Source organism: Dama dama, chromosome 32 (assembly GCF_033118175.1).
Source record: "Dama dama isolate Ldn47 chromosome 32, ASM3311817v1, whole genome shotgun sequence".
In the NCBI taxonomy this organism is placed as follows: Eukaryota; Metazoa; Chordata; class Mammalia; order Artiodactyla; family Cervidae; genus Dama; species Dama dama.
Window position 1 is genome coordinate 39,257,612 of NC_083712.1, and position 23,074 is coordinate 39,280,685.

Here is a 23,074-nt window from a genome sequence, read left to right on the forward strand (position 1 = left end):
AATAAGACACAAGAATGCAATATATAGCACAGAAAATATAGTCAATATTAAAAAAAAAAGAAGCATGTGGCCAAAATGAAACAGATAAGACACAAGAATGTAATGTACAGAGCTTCCCACCCCACCCCACCCCTCCGCCCCCTGGTTGGCTCATCAGGTAAAGAATCTGCTTGCAGTTCAGGAGACACAGGAGATATGGGTTCAATCCCTCAGTCGGGAAGATCCCCTGGAGAAGGAAACGGCAACCCACTTCAGTATTCTTGTCTGGAGAATTCCATGGACAGAGGAGCTGGGTGGGCTACAGTCCATGGGGTGGCAAAGAGTTGGTCACGAGTAACTAGGCACCATAAACATGTAATGTAAAGCACAGAAAATAGAGTCAATATTTAAAAAAAAAAAAGAAAAAGAAGAGGGGATTCCATTTTGGCCACAGAGTTATGGCCACCAGCACCTTCAATACATGTCTCTCTTCATCTTTTCCCTCTGGCTCGAGATGTTCCAGGAGAAATCTCAGAACTGAGGGTGTGGGGTAGCCCAGAGACTATGACTGAATAAGCTAGGAACCCAGGTATTCTGGAAGAATTTATCTTTTTTTTTTTTTTATGCTCACTAGCTAGGCAAATAAATTTAAAAAATGGACTTGTAGTCAGCGGGTAGTGGTGAAAGACTAACATTATAAAATAAATGCTTCTTCCTAGTGTACCTTTCCGGCATTAAGAGAGGCTTGAGAGAGCAAATAACATGGACTAAAGTTCTGGATGCCAAAGGGAGAATTTTGTTCAGTACGTTAGTCAAGGAACCTGACTCTTTAAGGTTTAAAAGCTAATTCCTAAAACCAAAGGGAAGCAAACCTTAATCCCCAAAGTAAACCCTGAAGTTGGGTAATCAAGGGGTAGACATTTCCAAACGCAAAAGGTCCAATGATGGGAGAGCTGATGACATTCCAACGGCAATGATAACTGACTTCAAGCCCTAAGCAAAGCAGGAGGGCGTTCCTGGAAAAGGGTTTCCTTCCCCGCAGACAACTCTCTACTCCTGGTCTTCCTCCCTCCAATACTCCCTAGCACTCAGATTCAGCCCTCTTTACCCTCCTCGCCTCCCAGTATAGAGGTTACAGTCATAGGTGCCTATATTAAACAGACCCAAGTCAACTCCAGATCCTCCATTTATTTTAGCTGTTTAACCTTGGGGAGTGCTCATTTGACCTCTCTGAGTCAGTTTCCTAAATGTTTCCTAAACATCTACATTGTAGACTTTTTGAAGTGAGTGAGAATTAAGAGATATCAGAGATTCTCAAAGTGTGATCCCCAGACCAGCAGCACCCGTGTCTTTGGGGAACTTGTTAGAACCACCTGGCAGGGGCCCCGTTGCAGGCTCCAGAGTTCCAGGGGTGAACTGAGGCAGGGGTTTTTAACAAGTCCACCACGTGATGTCCCTGCAGGGAAAATCTGAGAACCACTGCATTAGGTGACATCAAGGGCTCAATATGGGGTAGCAGTTACTATTTCTCACCTATTTGCTGTACCTTTTCATGGAAAAGGATTTCATTCCTAACTTCCCCATTTTTAAAACTGGAAATAGTTGGTATTTTCCCCTCTAATTCCTTTTTAAAAAAAATTGGGAGTATGGATTTTTTTAAATGGGGGGGGGGGCCCTAGATTTTGTTTTTCAGTATTAATTAATTTATTTGACTGTGCCAGGTCTTAGTTGTTGTACTCAAGATCTTTGGTCTTCCTTGCAGCATGTGGGATCTAGTTCCTTGACTAAGGATCGAACCTAGGCCCCCTGCATTGAGGGGAGCTTGGAGTCTTAGCCACTGGACCACCAGGGAAGTCCTAGTGGAGTATAGTTGATTTACAATCTTGTGTTAGTTTCTGACGTACAAAAAAGTGAATCAGTTATATATATACACATGCAGTGGTAAGCAGTGTTAATTGTTTAGTTGTGTCCTACTCTTTGCGATCCCATGGACTACAGCTGGCCAGGCTCCTCTGTCCCTGGGATTCTCCAGGCAAGAATACTGGAGTGGGTAGCCATTCCCTTCTCTAGACCCAGGGATCGAACCCGGGTCTCCCACATTGCAGGCAGATTCTTTACCATCTGGTCAGGAAGCCCACACACACACACACACACACACTCACACACATCCACTCTTTTTTAATTTGTTTTCCCATATAGGTCATTACAGAGTATTGAGTAGAGTTCCCTTTTTTACAGAAGGTTCTTATCAGTTGCAAGTATTTTTTTTAAAAAAAGAAAATGGATGGTTACTTCCCTGTGCATTCATGCATGCATTCATGCATGCATTCATTTATTCAAAAAGTATTCACTGAGTGCCTAATACGTATCAGACAGTAAGGTGCTGGAGTGACTAAAAAATAGAGCAAAACCTCTGCCTTCCTGATATATGTGTGCACACATGTCACTGCCCACCAACAGTGGTCAGCTTGTCCTTTCACTTTAGGGAAGAAGCCTTCTCCTGTGGCTTCAGATGTCCTCATAACCTGGGTTTTATGTCCTTATTTGAGGTTGTCTTTGGATGACTCTTCTTCAATGAGTCACTTACTGTATTTTCCTACGTGGAGTCAGAGTGACGCTGGCTGGGGCTGGGCCTGACCCAGGGCGAGGCTGGGGCGGGGATGCCCTTTGTCCTGGGCCTCCAAGACTTTCATGCTTTTCCCCCAAAGGTCATACAGACAATTACTGACAGAACTGAAAGAGGGGCTTCCCCGGTGGTGCAGTGGTTAAGAATCCACCTGCCAATGCAGAGGACATGGGTTTGATCCCTGGGCCAGGACGGTCCTGCACGCTAAGGAGCAACTAAGCCCGTGCGCTGTAACTACTGAAAGCCCTTGAGCTCTAGAGCCCGTGTCTGCACAAGATAAGCCACTGGCATGAGAAGCCCTCGCATCGCAACTAGAGAGTAGTCCCTGCTCACTGCAACTAGAGAAAGCCCGAGGGTAGCAGGAAGACCCAGGGCAGCCAAAAATAAATACACAAATAAAGTTAAAAAAAAATGAAGTACTTAACATGGATGTGTATTTCCTATGTTTGGACTAATGAAAAATAGAACCCTTAAGAAAAAAAAGAACTGGAAGAAAATATTTACCAAATAACTTACAATAAATCTGTGTTCTATTCTTGGGGCACACTTCAGACAGAATACTACAAATTAATATATATGCTGAGTATCCTTTCAATTTAAGTATTTTGTGACTAGTCCAAGTGCATTATAATATGTATTTAAAAATATTACTTTGCTAAATATAAACACTAAGAAAAACAAAATTTCAAGACCCAATCACCTTGTGGATTTTTTTTTTTTGCATTTCTTCATGTTTTAAATATAGAAAATATTGGTGAAACAGATCACCAGCCCAGGTGGGATGCACGAGACAAGTGATCCGGCCTGGTGCACTGGGAAGACCCAGAGGAATCGGGTGGAGAGGGAGGTGGGAGGGGGGATCGGGATTGGGAATACATGTAAATCCGTGGCTGATTCATATCAATGTATGACAAAACCCACTGGAAAAAAAAAATAAAAATAATAAAAAAAAAAAGAAAAAAAAATAAATATAGAAAATATATATTACTATATACATACATGTATACCCTGCATACCAATGCAAGAGACATAAGAGACATGGGTTCGATCCCTGAGTCAGAAAGATCCCCTGGAGGAAGGCATGGCAACCCACTCCAGTATTCTGGCCTGGAGAATCCCCATGGACAGAGGAGCCTGGCGGGCTACAGTCCATGGGGTTGCAAAGAGCTGGACATGACTGAGCAACTTAGCACACACACACACAAATACTGTAGCCTCAAAAGGATTCTAGTTCTCAGGCCTGCTGAGCCTTCTAGCCATGTTTATTTTCATCTATCAGACATTGTTGGACCATTTTAGAAGCAATGCAGGTGGTTTACGTGTCCAGACAATACACTATATTCTAGAACAAGTGTGACCAACAAGGAAAACTCAGGTGTGGACTCTGACGCTTTTAGTTCAGTTCAGTTCAGTCGCTCAGTCATGTCAGACTCTTTGTGACCCCATGAATCGCAACACGCCAGGCCTCCCTGTCCATCACCAGCTCCCGGAGTTTACTCAAACTCATGCCCATCGAGTCAGTGATGCCATCCAGCCATCTCATCCTCTGTCGTCCCCTTCTCCTCTTGCCCCCAATCCCTCCCAGCATCAGGGTCTTTTCCAATGAGTCAACTCTTCACATGAGGTGGCCAAAGTATTGGAGTTTCAGCTTCAGCATCAGTCCTTTCAATGAACACCCAGGACTGATCTCCTTCAGAATGGACTGGTTGGATCTCCCTGCAGTCTAAGGGACTCTCAAGAGTCTTCTCCAACACCATAGTTCAAAAGCATCCATTTTTCAGACCTCTAATCCCAGACCTTCGCCAAGTAGGAGGTCTCAGCTACACTGGGAAAGGCTGTTTTTGTTCTATTGATTATTCTAGGCTAGGGAACCACTTTGACTGGGACAGCGCACAGATCTATGAGCAATGCACAGCCTCACAGTCAAGAGCAGAAGAATGTCTCACAAGAAATGGCACAAGGCAAGCATCTGCAGCCTTACCCCAATTGCGCACATGTATGGATCACCCCAGAAAGGGAGGTGACGCCTACTTCCTGTGAGATAAAAGGGAACGACCTAGCAACATTTAAATTGTAATGCTGGTCTGAATTTTGTAATGCCTGAATTTTGGGGAAAAACCCAGTTTGATAGAGAGACATAGTATTAAGACACTGAAAAAAAATTTAATGGAGTCAGACCTACCTGAGCCTGAATTCCACTTTCACCTCCCATCAGCTGTGTGTTTTAGTAGCTCAGTAGTGTCTGACTCTTTGAGACTGTGGACTGTAGCCCTGCCAGGCTCTTCCGTCCATGGGGTTCTCCATGCAAGAAGACTGGAGTGGGCTGCTATTCCCTTCTCTAGGCCCATCAACTACATGACTTTAGATAAAGAACTTAACTCTCTGAACCTCAGTTTCCTCATCTGATTATGGAAATAAAACCTATGGCCATGGGACTGGTGTAGAGGTAAAAATATGTAAAGGATGCAGAATGTGAAAATGTAATAAACAGTATTTATTAATTACAATTTTAAAAGATCTTAACTGGTATCATCTTTCTGGAGCAGTACTATGTAATCACAACTTTTAGAATGTGTCTAAAAGATTTTAGAATGTATCTAAAATCTTTGGATACATGGACAAATTTTATTTGTGAAAGTATATTCACTTAAGTGCAAACTAGTGAAAATAACTTAAATGCCCAATAGTGAGGACTGCATAAATAAATCTTGTACATCTATACTTCTCTGTAGTTACTTGAGCACGATGAAAACATCTCTGCAAGGCAATAAGTACCTGCTTATGTTACAAACTAGTATATAATGTATAAATTACCTGTTTGAAAAGTCATGTTGTATAAACGTAGAAAAAAACTAAAGAAATAGATTCATTGTTAACAGTGATTATTTTTGGATGGTGGCCATGTAAGTTTTTCTCTTTACAAGCCTATATTTTCTAAATTTTCTATAATGAAATACTCCTTTTTTTTTTTTGATGTGTACCATTTTTAAAGTCTTTTTTTGAATCTGTTACAATATTGAGCCTGTTTTATGTTTTGGTGTTTTGGCTGCGTGGCATACGGGATCTTAGCTCCCCGACCAGGGATCAAACATCCACCCCCTGCATTGGAAGGCAAAATCTTAACCACTGGACCACCAAGGAAGTCCCCCAAATATTCCTGGTTTAAAAGAGCAATAAAAACATTTCTGATTGCACAGAACTTTGCTCTGGTGGAGGAAACAGCCATATATTAAATAACGTAAGGCAGAGGAAAGTCAGTGCGAGATTGAAAGCTACACAAAAAGGAGAGAAAAAAAAGTGATTTATTTGGAAATGGAGGAGGACTTCAATAGGGAGATGACCCTTAAGCTACACCTTAAGCTAAGAGTAGAAATGACAGAGTGAAATCAGGAAAGGCTAGGGATGAACATTTCCAGCTACGGGACCAGGATAAACAACGGTTATATATGCATGTGCATGCTGTATTAAACAAGGAAGAGGGAAGCCTTGTTTGGCCAGATGGATGGATGGATGGGAGAGAGGGAAGGAAGGAAGGTGGGTGGGTGGGAAGGAAGGAGGGATGGAGAGAAGGGAAGGAGAAAGGAAGAAAATGCAATCAGTAAACAAATGGCGAAGAGACCGTTAGCCAGAGGCTAGTTTTTAACCCTGGAGAACACAGAGGAAGGGATAAGGGCTTAAGTTCAACTTTCACTGTTGATCAAGTATGTGAAACTTTACCACTGATGGTTTTTAATCTCTTTCCCTGCCCAAACTCATGACCACTAATGTCCAGTCTTCACCGAACTCCTTGACCCTCTCACCCACTTGAGGCTCAACACGCCTACACATCAGGGCCCGGGAAACACAATTGCATTCACGCCAACACTCACCTCCTTTTTTAACACAACCTGTCCCAGGAGGCTTGGCCATGACACAACATGTGGGCTCAGGAAGGAAGCACTGAGTTTCCATCTCCACCCGGGCAATGGTTCTCAGTGCATGGAACTGACTGGATACAGCCCCATCCTGAGCTTTCCCATTTGTAAAGAGAAAGCCTTAAATGAAGGCAGGGGGCACCTCGTTTGGCAAGAGGGGCAATGAGGGTCAGTGTGAACCCAGAACAGGACGGGGGTTCAGGGCAGGAGCCATGACCAGCCCGCCCTGCGGACATCGGGCCATTGCCCCTCCCCCGCACTTGGCCATCACCCGCTGTGAGTCGGAGCAAGTCCTCAAGCTCAGGAGCAGCCCAAGGTCCAGGCAATTTCTCGTAAGAGGAAATAGTCTGGGACTTCCTCCCGGCCTTAAGAGCCCAGGTTGAGCAGTTGGCTTGCAGCTGAATCACTTGGGGGGTGCAGGTGGGGGAGAGGGTGGGCAGAGTGAAGGGAAGTGTGTGGAGGCGCCTTCTCTCCAGGACAAACAGGGAGGCCCGGGCAGCTGAATCCGGGAGATCGGCAGTGCCAGAAGCAGCTGGACTTTCCCGGTCAGCAGGGAAACAGCTGTCCCGCTGCCAGGCTTTCGGGAGGCAAGACGCAAAGGTGGCGTCCACAGGGTGAGCTGGAGCCCCCAGAGGCCCCCGAGGACTGAGGCCCTGCGAAAACAGGGCGCAGCTGCCGGTCAGGCGGTCAGGCTCTCTGACCCCGGACCTCACCCTCCCAGAGCATGACTCCCCGGAACCCACTTCTCCCAAGGTTGTCCATCACCACCCCAGACACGAGCCATCGCTCACGGGCTGAGCCCTGCTGGCCCACCTCCCCAGGGGCATCCCTGGCCCTCTCTCTCCCTCCGGGCCCTGCCCACCCCCCTCGACTCCAGGGGGGTGGCGGTCACAGAAGCCAGGGGGGACAGCAGCCCGGCCTGCTTCTTGGTATGGGCTCCCTCCCTTCCCCCCACCCCGGGCCAGGGCTCTGGACAGCCATTTGTTCTTCCCTGAGAAATTCCTCCTCCCTGGCTTCGGGGGGGAGCTGGCCGGCAGAGCCGGAGTGGAAAATCAGTGAAGCTAATGGTGCAGCAATGCGGGAGCCAGAGCCAAGAGCACGGCCCTGGGGTGGCTCTGCCCGGCGTGGTCAGGCGGACACGTGAGCCCTCCCCGCCTCCCTCACAGCCTCTCCCGACCCCCACCCTCTGCAAAGCCCTGCTCCAGAACACTTGCCCACTCCACCCTTCTCGGGGTACAAGAGCCACCCCTCCTGGGCAGGGGACAGGGCAGATGGTCTGGGGAAGTGAGGGTAGCCTGGTGCCCTGCAGATTCCCAGGTCCTGAGATCCTCCAGCCTTGTTCACCAGTGGCTCACCCCGCATCGCCCTCTGCTCCACAGTATGCCACCCGCTTTCCGGCACTGGGGAGAAGAAGCTTCCCTTCAACGCCCCCCACCCCATGTGAATCCGAAGCAAACAGGTTCTTTTTTGCAAAATGATCTGATATGGGGGATGGGATGGGATAGCCACTGGACACACTGGCCCAGCAGACACCGGTCCTCTGGCTGCGCCCATCAGCTGCAGCCAGTGGGGCCACGGCCTGTAGGAGGCCGGCGGTGAGATGCCCTCTGGTACCGATCTGGGGCTGCCCCCTGCAGCCAGGTTGAAATGCATACCGCTTTGGGCCCAGGAGAGCTGGGGGAGCCCCCGGGGAGTTGCCTGGGGCGGCCAGGGCCCGGGACTGGCCTTGAAGCTGGGGTGATGTCTCCCACGCCACTCGCTGCCTCCCCCACGGGCCCAGGTTTCTGCAGCACACAAGGACAAAGCCTCGCTTTGTGGCGCCCGGCTTCCAGGGGGCTTGCAGCCAGAAATGGAAACGTGCGGCTTTTCCATTAAGGGTAACCTCTCCCCCTTCAACCGGCCACCAGACTCCTTCAAATCTGGGTAGGTGGGAGGAGCTGTAAAACCCCAGCCATTAAATCGTTTATTAGTTGCAGGTTTCTGAGCATGTAGGCAAGTATTTTGAGAGTCTCATGTTGTACCCTCCACCATGGGGTCTGGGGGTTTTAGCCCAGTTATTGCTTTGAAAAGGGGGCAGGACCCCCACCCCAAGCTACATGATAAGTGGTCTTGCAAGCAGTTTTGGATTCGTCCACTAGCTTTTCTCCAAGTCTTATTCTAAAAGAGAGAAAAATACACAGAAACAAGCCTCTTCAAGCTCCAAGTGTCTTTCAAGCCAGTGCTTATCTTTTTAAAGGGGCATTCTTACTCCTCGGTCCATGACCCCGCTTCGGTCTCCCCCTACCACTCCCTGACAAAGCCTGGTCTGAAACCAGCTCAGCCTCTTTAAGATCCCAAACCAGAGAAGGGAAAGGAGAGGGGGAGAAGGAGGGAGGCTGGTTTTCCTGGAACCCTTATTAAATCAACTTTCCAAGGACAGCCAGAAACTCCAGGCCCTCCCCACTCCCCGAGGAGCATTTGCAGACTGGGGGAGGGGCTCTCAAGACACACATACACACATGCACACACTCACCACATTCACTCACAGCAAAGCCTTTCTAAAGGGGAAAAGCTCTCAGTCAGCGGGAGCAGGGTTTGGGGTAGTTTGTTTTAAACTTTTGGGCAAACCTTTTATATACAGTCCAGTCTTTTCTGAGGACAAGAGTGGCATTGTCATTCAATAACCAGCAGTAATACTTTACATTTATGAGATACCTCGTAGTTTACAAAGCATGGAGAAAGATTTTTCCCTTAGGGTTTCAGACAGTGGGGGGGCCGTGGTCTGCCATCACCAAGCTCAGGATGGATAATCATGGGGAGGGGCTGACTCAACCATGCAGGGACCCGATGCCCATCAAGACGAGTGGATTTCCTATATCTGCATCCTAAGGCATTCCAAGCGTGGCCATGAAGCAAGCCCCTTACCACGTGGTGCTTCCCCAGAAAAAGTACCCACAGCTCCCATGTACGGTTCATTGACTATGTCCAGCCAGGGTTCTGGGAGCTTTGCAGACATTAACATCTGATATTCACAAGGACCTCTGGAGTAGATGTTCACTACCAATAAGTATGACAGAGTAGCGGAGAGGGACAGCCAGCAGGCAACAGTCGGTAAGAAATGGAGCCAAAATCAAAACCGGGGCAGTCCAGGGGAAACGTAATGCCCATGGTACCTAGTACGTGAACATGAACAGTCCAGGGAAAGCTTCAAGCCCATAGTACATGAACATAACATACACGAACGTTCACAGCAGTTTTAGTAATAACAGCCCATAGTGTGAACAACCCAAATGGCCACCACCAAGTGAAGGGATACACATTCACCAGACAATTCCATTATGAGAAATTCTAGAGTAGGCAAAACTAACCTACAGTGACACCTAGCAGATCCGCCGTTGCCCGAGTCCAGTGGACTGCAAAGGGCACACGAGGCAAGGTTTGGAGACGATGAAAATGTTTCATGTCTTTTTAACTGAGGGGGTAGTTACGTGGAATAATACTATATTTATCAAAATACACCGAACTCTACACTTATGATCAGTGCATTTTACAGAATGTAACTGATAGCTCAGTTACGCTGATTTTTTTAAAACATGGCACTGTTCCTTCCTTCTTCACCATCACATCGCCTCCTAACAGCCCCCTCTCCCACCCCCTCCCTCCTGTTCAGGGGAGCGGGGACTTTGTCCTGACCAAGACTTCCAGCCACCCCTCCCCAGCTCCGCCCTCCACAGCTGCCCACCCTCCCCAGCTTCCTCTCCCAGTCTGGATGCAGCCAGAAGCTTCAGGACTCTTTTCCCCTGCCCCCCCACTCCTTATGCTTGGACCCTTGGACATTCCTTTTCTGTTTACAGGAGCCCAGGCTAGAGATGCTTACTATTCAGTTTCTCTACCCTTCATTCCCGGGCTGCAAAAGGGTTTGTTAGAGAAAGTGGGAAAAAAAAATACTTTGGGGTTGACCATAAACTCATATCCTCAAACCTCACCCACCCCTCCTTGTGGCCGCCCATTGCTGTGGCTGACCCCAATTTCTACCTGCTCCTCACAAACCTCCCATCCTGACTCATCGCCTTTACACTCGCCTTGTCTGTATCTGAGGCTTCCCTGTGGCTCAGACGGTAAAGCGTCTGCCTGCAATGCGGGAGATCTGGGTTCAATCCCTGGGTTGGGAAGATCCCCTGGAGAAGGGAATAGCAACCCACTCCAGTACTCTTGCCTGGAAAATCCCTGGGACAGAGGAGCCTGGTGGGCTACAGTCTATGGGGTCGCAAAGAGTCGGACACGACTTCTCTTTCTCTGTCTGTGTCTCTAGTCACCCAGAGTTGACATCCAACCTACTTAAGCTTATAGGTTTTATTTCTATAGTATCTCTGCTGTTTTTCCTTCTTTTACAATCCTCACCCTAGTTCACGCCCTTTCTCCAGCTAGACAATCAAAACCACCATTTAAGTAACTTGCCTCTGCGATTTTCTGGTGGTTCACTGGTTAAGAATTCGCCTTCCAATGCAGGGGACATGGGTTCAGTCCCCGGTGGAAGAACTAAGACCCCGCAAGCCATGGGGGAACTAAGCCGGCTACAACTAGAAAGGAGCCCGCGTGCTGCAACTAAGACCTGATGCAGCCAAAAAAAAAAGTAACTCATCTCTGCGGCAACAGTGGCGGCAGCAAGTCATAACTAATCCGTGCTTCACCAGCAAATGCTTTATGTGGATTATCTCACTGCATCCTGTGTCATTCTCCCCATTTTAAAGATAAGCAAACTAAGGCTTAGTGTGTTTGAGTCATTTTGTCAAAGCACATAACGCTGCTATTAGGTGGCAGAGCACAACTGGAACCTAGGTCTGTCTGACTTCTTCCTCCCATCCGTCCAAACTCAAATGCTTGAAAATCTGAAAGCTGGATCATGTCACTTCCTGCTCAAGATTTTTTCAAGACTCCCAGTATCTACCCCCATTTAAGTATAGTTTCCTCTGCAGGGCATTAAGGCTTCCATTTGCTAACTCAGTCCAGTTTTTCCAGGCATGATGTCCTCCAACCACCTATGCACCAGGTGAGTCATTCTCCGAACGTCTTATACATCCTGCCCCAGCACCCCCTCATAATGTTCCACCTGGAACACCTCTCATTTCCTTGCCACCCCCTGCCCATCCCTCTGGACCGTCTCAGAGGCTTTCTGCTGCCCTGCTTCCTGGCATTCCCACTGCACTTTGTTATAACTCCGCTGTGTGGTCTAAACATGGTCCACCTTGAATTTAGTTGCCTTTGTACTTGTCACCCTCTACCTGATGGTGGACTCCCTGTGGGTAGGATGGCCCCCCCTGCCCCACTCAGGGTCTCCAATATGTTCCAGTCCAGGCCCTGCCTTCAGTTCTATCATGGAATGCAACAGGTACCTGCTTGCTCCAGCTTCTAGAAAGCCCCTTTCACCCTTCTCCCTCCTTCTCCATCAGCCTGCAAGGGGATAAATATGCTCACTCCTCTTCTGTCACTCACACAGGTCCTGGGAGTGAGACTGGTGGCCCTTGACACGCAGTCACCATGTCACACGCACGACTGAGCCCTTCACCCACTGCCTGCCAACCTCCTCTGTTTCTGTCATCAGCTGCTGAGTCATAAGCCACATTACCTCTTGGCAGCAGAAATGCCCAAATATTAGTTCTCAAAGACCTTCAAAAGCTGCCAGGTGTGCTGTACCTGTAATCTCCATGAGGTATTTTCACAAGTCCGGAAAAATGCCATCAGCAGTGGGGGCAAGTCTTTCCTGTTACTAAAAATCCCTCTGAACTCCCAATAAACTACAGGTCTCTACCAGCACCCTCACCCCACAGTGCCATTCAAAATCTCTTTGAAATCCCTCCAGCAGTTTATCCGAAGCAAACCTCTTACCAAGCCTCCCAACAGGGCTTGTGAGACATGGTCAAAGACAGAATAGCAGGCCTGTGGCCATGAGGGCCAACCCTCATAAAAGACGTGTCTTGGGAACAATTTCTAGAAGCCAGAGGTCTGCACGAAGCTCCCACGTCCCTCCATATCCTCTGTAGACCATCCAAGTTCTAAATCCAAATTCACAGGTCACTTACACCCCGCTGCACTGCCCAGCCCCCACTTTAGACACCATCCAGCTTGGGGAGCTGGCTCTTGGGTTCCAACCAGAAGCTCTGTTTTCATGAGGAGAAAAGCGTAAACCCACCCTGAGCATGTCACCTCTGGCAGATGGATGTCATCGGCCTTCACAACCCAACCTCTGATGAAGCTGGCTGCGTTTACTGGCAGGCCCCAGCCAGCTCAGGCGTTTCTCCTGCAGGCCAGGAGCCGTTTGCTTCACCTGGGATGGAGCCTGCCCGGCTGAGCACATCACGTCCAGCCTGACCCACCCTGCTGCCGAAGGCCATGTGCCCGCGCTGGCCCTCCGCCTGCGCCTTACCTTGCTCCGGCAAGGTCGGGGCCGGCCTGGCAGTGCAGAGCGTGGCTGTGACCAGCACGGCCCAGAAGAGGAGACACTTCCGGCTCCACATCCCAGTTCTGCGGTTAGAGGTTGGTGACCAGGCTCCACACCTCCATGGAGACTCCGCCGTGGGCTTGGTCCTCCTTTGCACGCTGACTCTGGGGAGAAGGAAAAAAAAAACCAAACACAAAACCCGAAGTTAGGAGGGTCTGAATGGCGGCGGGGGTGGGGGGGGTGGTCTCCCACATCGCAAGGAGAAAAAAAAAACAGGGAAACCTGTGACACAGCCACCCTGCCCAGAAGGTGCCTGAAGCAATCTCTGACTCCTTCAGACACAAAGAAGGGAATTGTTGTCCTGCCCCAACGCTGAATTGGAGGTTAGAGGCCTTAATTAGACCAAGGAGGGCTTTAATTCACTCCAACAACTATTTACTGAGTGTGGACTGTTTCCCATATTGGGAAGATTGTCATCAAGTTTCCCAAGGCATGAGCCCCACGATCAATTGTGCTGGGAAAGCGAACAGCCTAGGAAGGTGTCCCAGAGGGGGCCCAGGGGTACGAACATGACCTCTCCCAGGATAAGTCTTCACTCCCTCTAGGGCACACCAACCCTTCGGTGAGGGGTGAAGAGAGATGAGGAATCATGGACTAAGTCCCCGGACTGAGAGCCAGGAGAGATGCTGACCCTTTCTGGACCTACACGGCGAGGAAGCTGAAATAAGCCATCTCCAGGGTGCTTTCTTTTTGTCTCTAAAACTGGATCCATCACGGGGACCTCTGGTTCCAGCAGATTTCCCTCATGGAGACAACACAACTCTCACCAGCTACTTAAACAGGGCCTCCGAGTGGGGAGTCGTGAGGTGGGGAGCCCAGTTCTCCCCGAGACCGAGAGGCGACAGCAGTCGACCAGCAGAAATGGATCCAGACATGGGGAAAGGTCATGCAGAAGAAGAAGGTTTCTTGCAAGGCCTGACTCAAAGATGGCTCATGCTATCCCCGGTGAAAGGCACGGACTGTGGCCCTTCATCCTTCTCCTGTCTGAAAGTGTTAGTCGCCCAGTCGTGTCTGACTCTTTGTAACCCCATGGACTGTGGCCTGCCAGGCTCTTCGGTCCATGGGATTCTCCAGGCAAGAATACTGGAGTGGGTTGCCATTTCCTCCTCCAGGGGAATCTTCCTGACCCAGGGATCGAACCCAGGTCTCCCACATTGCAGGCAGATTCTTTACTGAGTGAGCCACCAAGCAAGTCCTTCTCATGTCCAGAGCAGCAACGTGTAAAACAGTCCTCCAGGGTCTTCAGGATAATGGTCTTTGCTGCTCAACCTTCCCTAAGTGATAACCCTTCTGGGCCCCATTTGGGCTGCAAGGGGGTGACCCTCTCAGTCTTCCAGGTGGCTTTTGTCCTAAATACTCCAGGGAACCACCTGAGTTATTCAGAGAATCCACTTCCCCGGAACATGTCCTCATGTGGTGCTTCAGCCCGGCCTCCCCGGAGCCAGACAGGGCCCCTGGTGAGTGAGTCAGTCCCGGCTGGCAGAAAAACCCCTGGATTCCTGGCCTCGTTCTCAAGTGCCTGCCAGCGCAGAAGATGCAGGCACTGCCTGCGTCCCTCCCAAGGCTTTCCTGAAATGTTTTAATGATTTCAAATCAAACGAGAAGTAAACATTTCTGGTTTTCTGAATTTAGGAAAAGGACTAGACGAGACAGAATCGAGTAAGTATTTACTGAATACCTAAAACCCCTGCCAAGTGTGGACTAGGTATGATTTTAAACTATGAAACTTCAGCTCTTCTTCACTATGAACTTTGGGGAGGGTGGGAATTATTATTGCCCTTTAAGCAATGGGAAAACTGAGACTCAAAGAGGTTAAGTGCTTTACCCAGGGTGCAGTGGGGAGGCAAGAGCATGGAGTCTCCATCACCTGGGCTTTCAGATGCCAGAGGGGATGATCAGGGACTTCCCTGGTGGTCCAGTGGCTAAGACTCCACACTCCCAATGCAGGGGACCTGGGTTCAATCCCAGGTCAGGGAACTAGATCCCACATGCTGCAATTAAGAATTTGCATGGGGACTTCCCTGGTGGTGCAGTGGTTAAGAATCTGCCTTCCAATGCAAGGGACCTAGGTTCAATCCCTGGTCAGGGGTCCCACATGCTGCAGAGCAAATAAGCCTTCGAGATGCAACGAGCCACAGCTAAGATCCGACACAGATTAAAAAAAAAAAAAGAACTGCATGCTGCAACTAAGACCTGGAACAGCCAAATAAATAAATACAAATATATATATATATATATATGTAAAATGATCAAAACGGGCTCTACCAGATGCAAGCTCATTTTCTCCAGAGGGTAATTCCCCGTGTCTTACAGACACCATGTAGATAAGGACAGATCTCAGGTGACTCTGGCAATGGGAAAGGTTTTTCTTTTTTTTCCCCCAGTAACTTATTAATTGATTTACTTTATATTTGGCTGTGGTGGATCTCTGTTGCTGCCCGCGGGCTTTCTCTAGTTGCGGCGAGTGGAGACCACTCCCTAGGTGCGGTACGGGAGCTTCTCATTACCGTGGCTCTAGGTGCACAGGATTCAGTAGCTGCAGGACGCGGGCTCGGTAGAGACTCACGGGCTTAGCTGCTCCGTGACGCGCGGAACTTTGATTCTCAATTTCTTGGCTCAAGAGGAAGACCCTTGGAAGCAGCTCCTGGGTGTACCATCTAGGACACAGGACAGCCCTGATCCCCAGCCAGGGACAGAAGTGATGCTGGCCAGAGAATACGCCGAAATTACCTTCCACATCTCGTTACATCGATACACCAAATCCATGCAGGACAGTCACCAAGAAAGGTATACCTAAGAACCTAAGTAAGTCTCCTAGGAACAGCCAGAGTCAGGAACGAACTTTTAGTATTCAAGGAGAAAGCGTGGTATCATCTTAAGATGATAAAGCTGGTTTTCAAAGGTAGCAGGGAGGCAGGTCCCACCACTACTCGATCACTCTGCCTGCCCTTCCCCCCCCAACCTCCAAGAGCCTGCCCACCTCCTCGCAGGTGGGGTCTGGCTGCTGGCCACCCTCTTTCGGCTCTGCGATCAACACATTTCAAACTAATCTGGCAGCTTCCCTGCAAGTCTCTTCCGTTCCTCCCTCTCTGGGCACTGAGTCCCCACGTCTGTAAAACAAAGGATGTTCAGAAAACCCAGCTCCCCAGGCAGCCTCTTCTGGAACCAGAAGGTAAAGTGGGTACACATCCCGTTGCGGAAAACACAGTGACACAAACCACTAGTCCACACGCTGTCTGGAACCCTAGGGACTGCCCCCTCCCCCTTTACCTCACCTTCTTCCCATTCTACTAATTAAGGAATTCTTTAAGTCCCTTAGGGACAGTCTCCTTCCTCCACTGCTTGACAGATGTGACCTGTAGCCCCACAGGTGCACACAGCAGCTTGGCCCCATCAGCCTCTCTCCAGCAGACTGGTCTCCTAGGACTGGCAGCCCAGCTCTGGCTCTGGGTGCAGAGGTCCTCACCGGGGTGGGGGGCGAGGAGGGGGAAAAAGAAGGAGGAGGGGCAGGGAGAGGACACGTGACATCTCGGTTTTCCCACTTGTCGTCAGAGGGAGCTGAAATATTATAGTTGCCTTGCCTACACCACAGGGGGTGACGAGCCTTAAACCCACAGTGTGGGTGAAAGGACTTGCTCTCTCCTCTTGAAAACACTAATCAAATGTAAGGAATTATCTATAAACATTGTGCTTTAAGTCACTCTCGGGGGACTTTGGTAATTGGCAACCGGAGGACATGAACTTCCTGCCTTTGCAAAACCGTTTCTCCCTCTCCAGTCTTTCCAAACCCCACACTCTAGACCTTGGGGTCCCGTTTCGTGTGGCCCCTCGTGGCTATGGAACCCTTGAAATGTGGCCAGTGCCAGTCGGAATGTGCTGGAAATGAAAAGTACATACTAGAATGTACAGTCTCTCAATGATTTTTTAAAATACTGATTACATGTTGAAATGATAATGTTTCACATATACTGGGCTAAATCAGATATATTATTGAGATCCAGGTGAATTAATGAAAATGCATTTCACCTGTTCCCTTTTCAAACGTGGCCACTAGAAAACTCTGAGATCCCACATGGCCTGTGTTACATTGTAGGGGACGGGACAGCCCTGGGTAACCTCCACGGCCTGCCAAGCGCTTCTTCTTTGCCCTTCCTCTATCCTTGGCAGGCCACGCTCTCTCATTCCTGTCTCATTCTCCGAGCCCCGCCTCAAACTGCCACGTCTTCCACAAGTCTTTCTTGGGCCTTTTGAGGTTCCTCTGAATTTCCAAAAACATCCACCATAGGCTGGCAAGCTCCTATACAGGAGGATCTACATTGGTTTACTCTTTGCTAACACCCTTAGCACCTAACACCTACACAGAGGATGCTGCTGCATTTGGTAACTGGATGAATAAATGAATGAAACAAAGAAGGGCCGATTGGAAAGAAAGTGACAGAGCTGCGCTTGCAGAGAAGAGGTTGACAACGCCAGAGAAAGTCATCAGGCGCTCCCTGTTAGCCAGCCAAACTCGATTTCAAAGCATACCAACCTGGACATTTTCTAAACATCTCGATTCCTCAGACTTGAGGAAGTAATGCCAAAACTTTAATCCCTTTAGATGGGAATAAGACTTCTTAACAGAAATGGTTGCTTTTCACCAAAGTGAGCATTCCCTACTCCCGGCGGAGAGTGGCAGGGCAAATACTCCACAGATATCCGACACATACACAGCTCGGTATGCGAAATGTGAGTGGGTCCAACAGAAATGCTTATTTAAAAGTTTTGAGTCCTTGTAAAAAAAAGTGCCCAGATGTCCTTGGAAGTGAGGTATGTAAGAAATGAGTAATAAGAAGAGAAACTCTAACTGTCCCACTGTAATCTAGGAAGCCTTGCCACTGAAGACAGGATGGCTTGTGGACCACCATACGCTTGGAGGTGTTCACCCAGGTGAGGGCTGTTTTCTTGGAGCCCAAACGTGGCTCCTTGCAATTGCAAGCAGAATGGTGATGAGCAGGGAATTTCTGTCTCAGGAAGATGCAACCTTAGAGGGAGAAGCAATTCCCCCAGGTCTGGGGGAGCAAGCAATAGCCCAGGTCTGGTTTTTAATCCTCTCTGGAAACCCCACAATCTTCTCTGAAGCTCTGCATCTGGACTCCCAACAAGTCCGGGGGTTGACTCAGACCATTTACAAAGCTCTGGGGAAGCCAAATGTAGACCTGTTTCCCAAGAGGAAATTAAAACTCCTCTCCAGTGAGGTGAGGCCTTTTCAGAGTAAGATGTTCGAATCACTTATTCTGTAGCTCCTTTTCCTCCAGCAGCAACAGGCTGAAACCTTCCTAGGAAGCTCTTAACCACGGCCATTTTGATGATAGAGATTAAAAAATGGAGGCCTGAAGAAAGTGTTCAGAGGCCGATAAAGGCCCAAGCTCACAGGAGCAAATCTCTTATTTTAGGACTCTTTTTTTTTTTCAGGCCAAAACAAAAAGCACTCCCCAAACAAACAAAAAGCAGACAACTAAGCCAAAGCAGTCCAGCCTGGTCTCGGTGGCTGGAGGTTACAGGAACAAAGCTGGACGGGACCTAAGTCTGGAGATGTTCGGATCCTCTCCCCCAGGAGGGGTGGGGCCATAGCACCTTCCAGGCTCCTTGTCTGTGTCTTCTCCTGCTTTTGGCTTCACTTGCTATTCTAAGGGTGCCTAACGGAACTTTCTCACATCCTCCATGGCCAGGAGCCAAGGAAAAGAAGTACCCAAGGCTGTCTACTTGGGAGCCAAAGAAAACAGTGCCCACTCTGGCCCAAATCCCATTCGTGAAAATGCCTCCCCAACGCGCGTTTCTTCGGGCACCGTCAGAGCTGACAGCGCGCAGCGAGCACACTGTCCGAGTGGCTCTTCACCCGGATGACCCTCATTAAAAAGCTGACATTCCGCTATGACTAAGAATAAATGCAGCAGATATTTCAACGAGCTTGTCACCCGCCGCAGTGTGTAACCATCGCCGGCTGGAGCCGAGCCCCCCGGCAGCCTCCCAGTCCCCAAACACCCTGTACTCCTCGGGGTTGGGGCGGGGGTTGGTCCACGGGAGCAGCCCTGGAGGTCTTCCCAGCCAACGGGGTTGGGGGGGGGGGGATATACGTAAACAGGTCATTAGGGAGGCAGGCCATTCTCTCTAATGTCGCTGGGTCTCCCCCCCACCCCCGCCCCAACACCAAGGGCTCCCCCTGGGTCACTGGAAGGAAGGCTGATGACCCAGGCTTGGGGCGGGGGGTAATTAACCAGACAGAGGCACGTCCCAAGGGGCCCTGCTACTTAGCTTTTAAACAAGCCTCAGAGAGGAAACCGGGAGCCCGGGCCAATAGTTGAGGCGGTGGGTGGGGAGAGGAATGGGGAATGGCCACTTTCTGCCCCAGTCTCAAGGCTAAGGTTCTACAATTTAGACGGTTTTCCAAAAAAAGCGCAGGGCCGGAGGTGCAGAGGATAGAGCGCCATCTGCGGAGGAAACAGTCACCTTAATTACCATGTCTAGAGAAAGTGCGATTTCATTACAGCCTCCGAACGACCGCCCAAAGGAGGAAACCAGAGAAGTGTTTTCAATTTGAAAGAGGCTGGAGAGGAGAGGGTGAGAGACCAACTCTCTCCACCCTCTCGCAACTTTGGAACCAGAAAGCGCTTTCCTGCCTCAAAGGGCAGAACCAAAAAACCCTCAACAGGCCAACCCCTTTCAAACCTGCGGCCGGCGCTTACTTGGTAAAACGCCCCACGTTAGCCTCCGGGAACGGCCGCCCAAAGAAAGAACTCCTTCAAAAACACCGAGGGAGCCACAGCCCGGGCCCCCCTCCCACGCCCAAGCCGCTGCGTCCCGGGCTCGCTCCAGGGAGGGTGGGAAAGGGGACGCGTGACGCCACCGCCGGGCGGCCCGACACCCGGCGGCGGGCTCCGGACAGGGTCAGACGCTCCCGCCGCTCCCGCCGCTCCGGCTCTAACTGAAAAGGGAGGAGACTGCAATGCTCCGCTTCCAGAAACTTCTGTCAGGGCCAGTTCTGGGTCAGACCGATGGCCAAACAGGCCACCACTTATCAGATGAGATGTTGTCACCCCCCTAAACCTCGGCCCCCTCGCCGGCGACGCCTCTTTCCCGCACGAGCCAGAAAGCGCCAGCACAGCCTAAGTACCCTGGCAACCAGGGCAACTTCTTTTCTCCCCCAGTCCCAGCGCTTCGTCCCCGAGTCTTAAGAAAAAATCGTAAAGAGCGAGGTGGTGAGGACAAGTTATAGAACCCCCGTTTCGATCCGGGGGAGGGGGCAGGGAGGAACAGGGACGTTCAAGCGGCTGCGGTGTACCCGGGTGGCGTGAAACGGAACCAGATGCGGCGGCTACATCTGGAAAATGGGGGGGGGGGGGGGGGCGGGAGTGGTGGTGGTGGTGAGGTGGGGGGAGACACCGCGGAAACTTTGAACAGGGCCAAAGCCTCTGGGTCCAGAAAAGAGATGCAGGTTTCACCGCTCCCCAACCAGAGGCATCTGACTGCTTTCATAGGATCTGGGTTAAATGATTCCATCTACAACGTCAATAAATTCCTCTGCAAACGAAGGTTCCAGCCCCTCTCTTCTCCTCACCCCAAACATAGCGGGAAAGGGGAGCGGGAAGGGGGCAGAGGGTTCTGGGCCCGCGAAGCAACAAGCATCCGAGCCGAGCGAACCGCACCGGACAAAACCCTCATCCCTTCCCCCACCTCCTCGAACCAGATAGGAACTGACCAATCCCCTCCCCCCGACCCCGTAATGGGGCTTAACCTCACCCGCTGGGCGCCCTCCCCTTCCCCAAACTCCCGACCCTTTCAGAGAGAGGCTGAGTCGGAGATCAGCGCCTCTGGAAAAAGGGAATTCCTTTCTCGCTCTTCGCTGAAGCAGCTTCAGCCATTTGGTGACGACACCCCCCTTTAAAACCGACTGGAAGAGAAGCGAACAGACCCCTCCACTTCCTTCCCCCTTCAGGCCCCCAGCCGCCCACCAGCTCGCGGCCGTGACCCCAGACTTTCCCGGAGATGGAAAAGGACTTAGGAAGACCCCGGATTCTTTTCTTTTCTTTTTTTTTTAGCGTTCCACCCAAAGCTACCTGCTGGATCGGGGAGACTCCCCACGGATGGACTAAAAGGAGATGGTGTGGAATGCAACTCTCTCTCTCTCTCACACACACACATACACACACACCACCTCGCTGCCCACCCCCGCCCGCCTCCCCAGGCCCAGGAAACCCAGGGCCGCCGCCGCCTCGGCCCCGGGCCCTGTCCCTCCCCAGACTCACCGCGGAGCCGCCGCTGCCGCCTCGCCAGCTCCCCAGCGCGAGTTGGCGGAAAAGTTGGGCGGCGGGACGGGCGCGGGGAGGGGGCGCAGAAGGCGACGCGAGCGGAGGGAAGGGAGGGGAGACAAAAGGGGGGCGCCGGGCGCTGGGCAGGGAGCCGGGGGTGGAGAGGGGCGGGTAACGAGCGGAGGGAGGCGCCGGACCCGACTGCGCTGCGGCGGGGAGAGCGCGCGGCCGGGAGGCTCCGGCGCCGGGGGGCCGCCCGGGACGCCGAGCCCGCCCCGAATCCGGGGGCGCCGCGGCTCTTACCTCACTCGGCGCTGCGGTTCCGCCTCTGGAGAGTCCGCCGTGGCTCGTGCGGGCGGGCGGGCGCCCGTGTCCCTGGCTCCGGCCCGCCGCCCCCGGGCTCCGCTCGGGTCCTGGCGGGGCCGCGAGAGCCCCCGCGGCCGGCGCTCGACTCCCGGTGGCGCTCGGGGCTCGGCGCCTCCAGCCCGGGCGGGAACAATGGAGCCGAAGCTGGTGCCCCGGAGGCGGGGCGGGGGGAGGGCTCCCGTCCGCCGCCCGGGGTCTCCAGACCCTGTGGCCCCCCCCTCTCCAGCACCGGGCGGCGGCCCTCAGGCTTCTGGCAGCCCGGGCTCCATCGCCCGGCGGGGGCCCCGGCGCCGCGGCGTGCCCGACTGCCGCCCTGGTCCCCTGCGCCCCGCGGGGCGCCCCTCGGACCGGAGAAAAGTCCTCGGGCTCCGCCGCTCTTCCAGCTGCGGCGCGCGCTCTCGGCCGGGGAAGGCGAGGTCGCCGCAATGCGCTAAGCGGAGTCTCGGGGCTGTCCGGACGTCGCCGCCCAGCTCTGAGCACAGCCCGGACTCCTCCGCGCGCTGCGGCTGGACCAGACTTCGGGCTCCCGCGCCGCGCCGCCGCCGCAGCCGAGGCCGCCGCGCCAGTGCCCGCAGGAGCGCTCCGAGCGCTATGCGCCGGTAAGGCGCGAGGGCTCCCTCTCACTCCCACCCCGCGCTGGTCCCACCTCCTCCTCCTCCCCCTGCCGCTGCCTGCTGGGCCTTGTAGTTCTGAGCCGAGGGCCCCCGAGAAGGGGGGAGCGGGCAGAGCCGCCTGGCTTTCCGCTGCTCCTTTGCCTCGGTCTGTCTGGCCTCCTTTGGCGCGCGTGCCGGCCCCTCCATCTGAGCCCCTCCAGGAGGGCGCACGAATTTCGGGCCGTGGACGGATGAGCAGTTAAGGGGTGGAGATGAGACCCTGTAGCCCTCAGGTTGCACATGGTAGCACTTTGGTCTCTGACCGTGTGCCTTGGGGAAACGATATTCTTGCTCTGTATCTCAGTTTTCACATCTGTAAAAGGGGATGGCAAAGAGATCAAACCAGTCAATCCTAAAGGTCAGTTCAGTTCAGTCGCTCAGCCGTGTCCAACTCTTTGCGACCCCATGGACTGCAGCACGCCAGGCTTCCCTGTCCATCATCAACTCCCCGAGCTTGCTCAAACTCAAGTCTATCGAGTCAGTGATGCCATCCAACCATCTCATCCTCTGTCATCCCCTTTTCCTCCGGCCTTCAATCTTTCCCAGCATCAGGGTCTTTTCAAATGAGTTGGTTCTTCACATCAGGTGGTCAAAGTATTGGAGCTTCAGCTTCAGCATCAGTCCTTCCAGTGAATATTCAGGACTGATCTCCTTTAGGATGGACTGGTTGGATCTCCTTGAAGTCCAAGGGACTCTCAAGAGTCTTCTCCAACACCACAGTTCAAAAGCATCAATTCTTCCCTGCTCAGCTTCCTTTATGGTCCAACTCT

At 51.6% G+C, this 23,074-nt stretch overlaps 1 protein-coding gene across 3 annotated transcripts in view; it reads right to left on the minus strand.

Annotated features, from left to right (window-relative positions):
- Nucleotides 1-21,437, minus strand: part of FGFR1 (fibroblast growth factor receptor 1) — a 49,304-nt gene extending 27,867 nt beyond the window's left edge. For all 3 annotated transcript variants that reach the window (XM_061134882.1, XM_061134881.1, XM_061134880.1), the window contains exons 1-2: nucleotides 21,283-21,437; nucleotides 12,923-13,101 (exon numbers count right to left, since the gene is read on the minus strand). In XM_061134882.1, the coding sequence (XP_060990865.1) occupies nucleotides 12,923-13,013 (91 nt within the window). In that variant the 5' untranslated portion in view covers nucleotides 13,014-13,101; nucleotides 21,283-21,437. The remainder of the gene's footprint in view (nucleotides 1-12,922; nucleotides 13,102-21,282) is intronic.
- Between the last annotated feature and the right edge of the window lie 1,637 nt (nucleotides 21,438-23,074).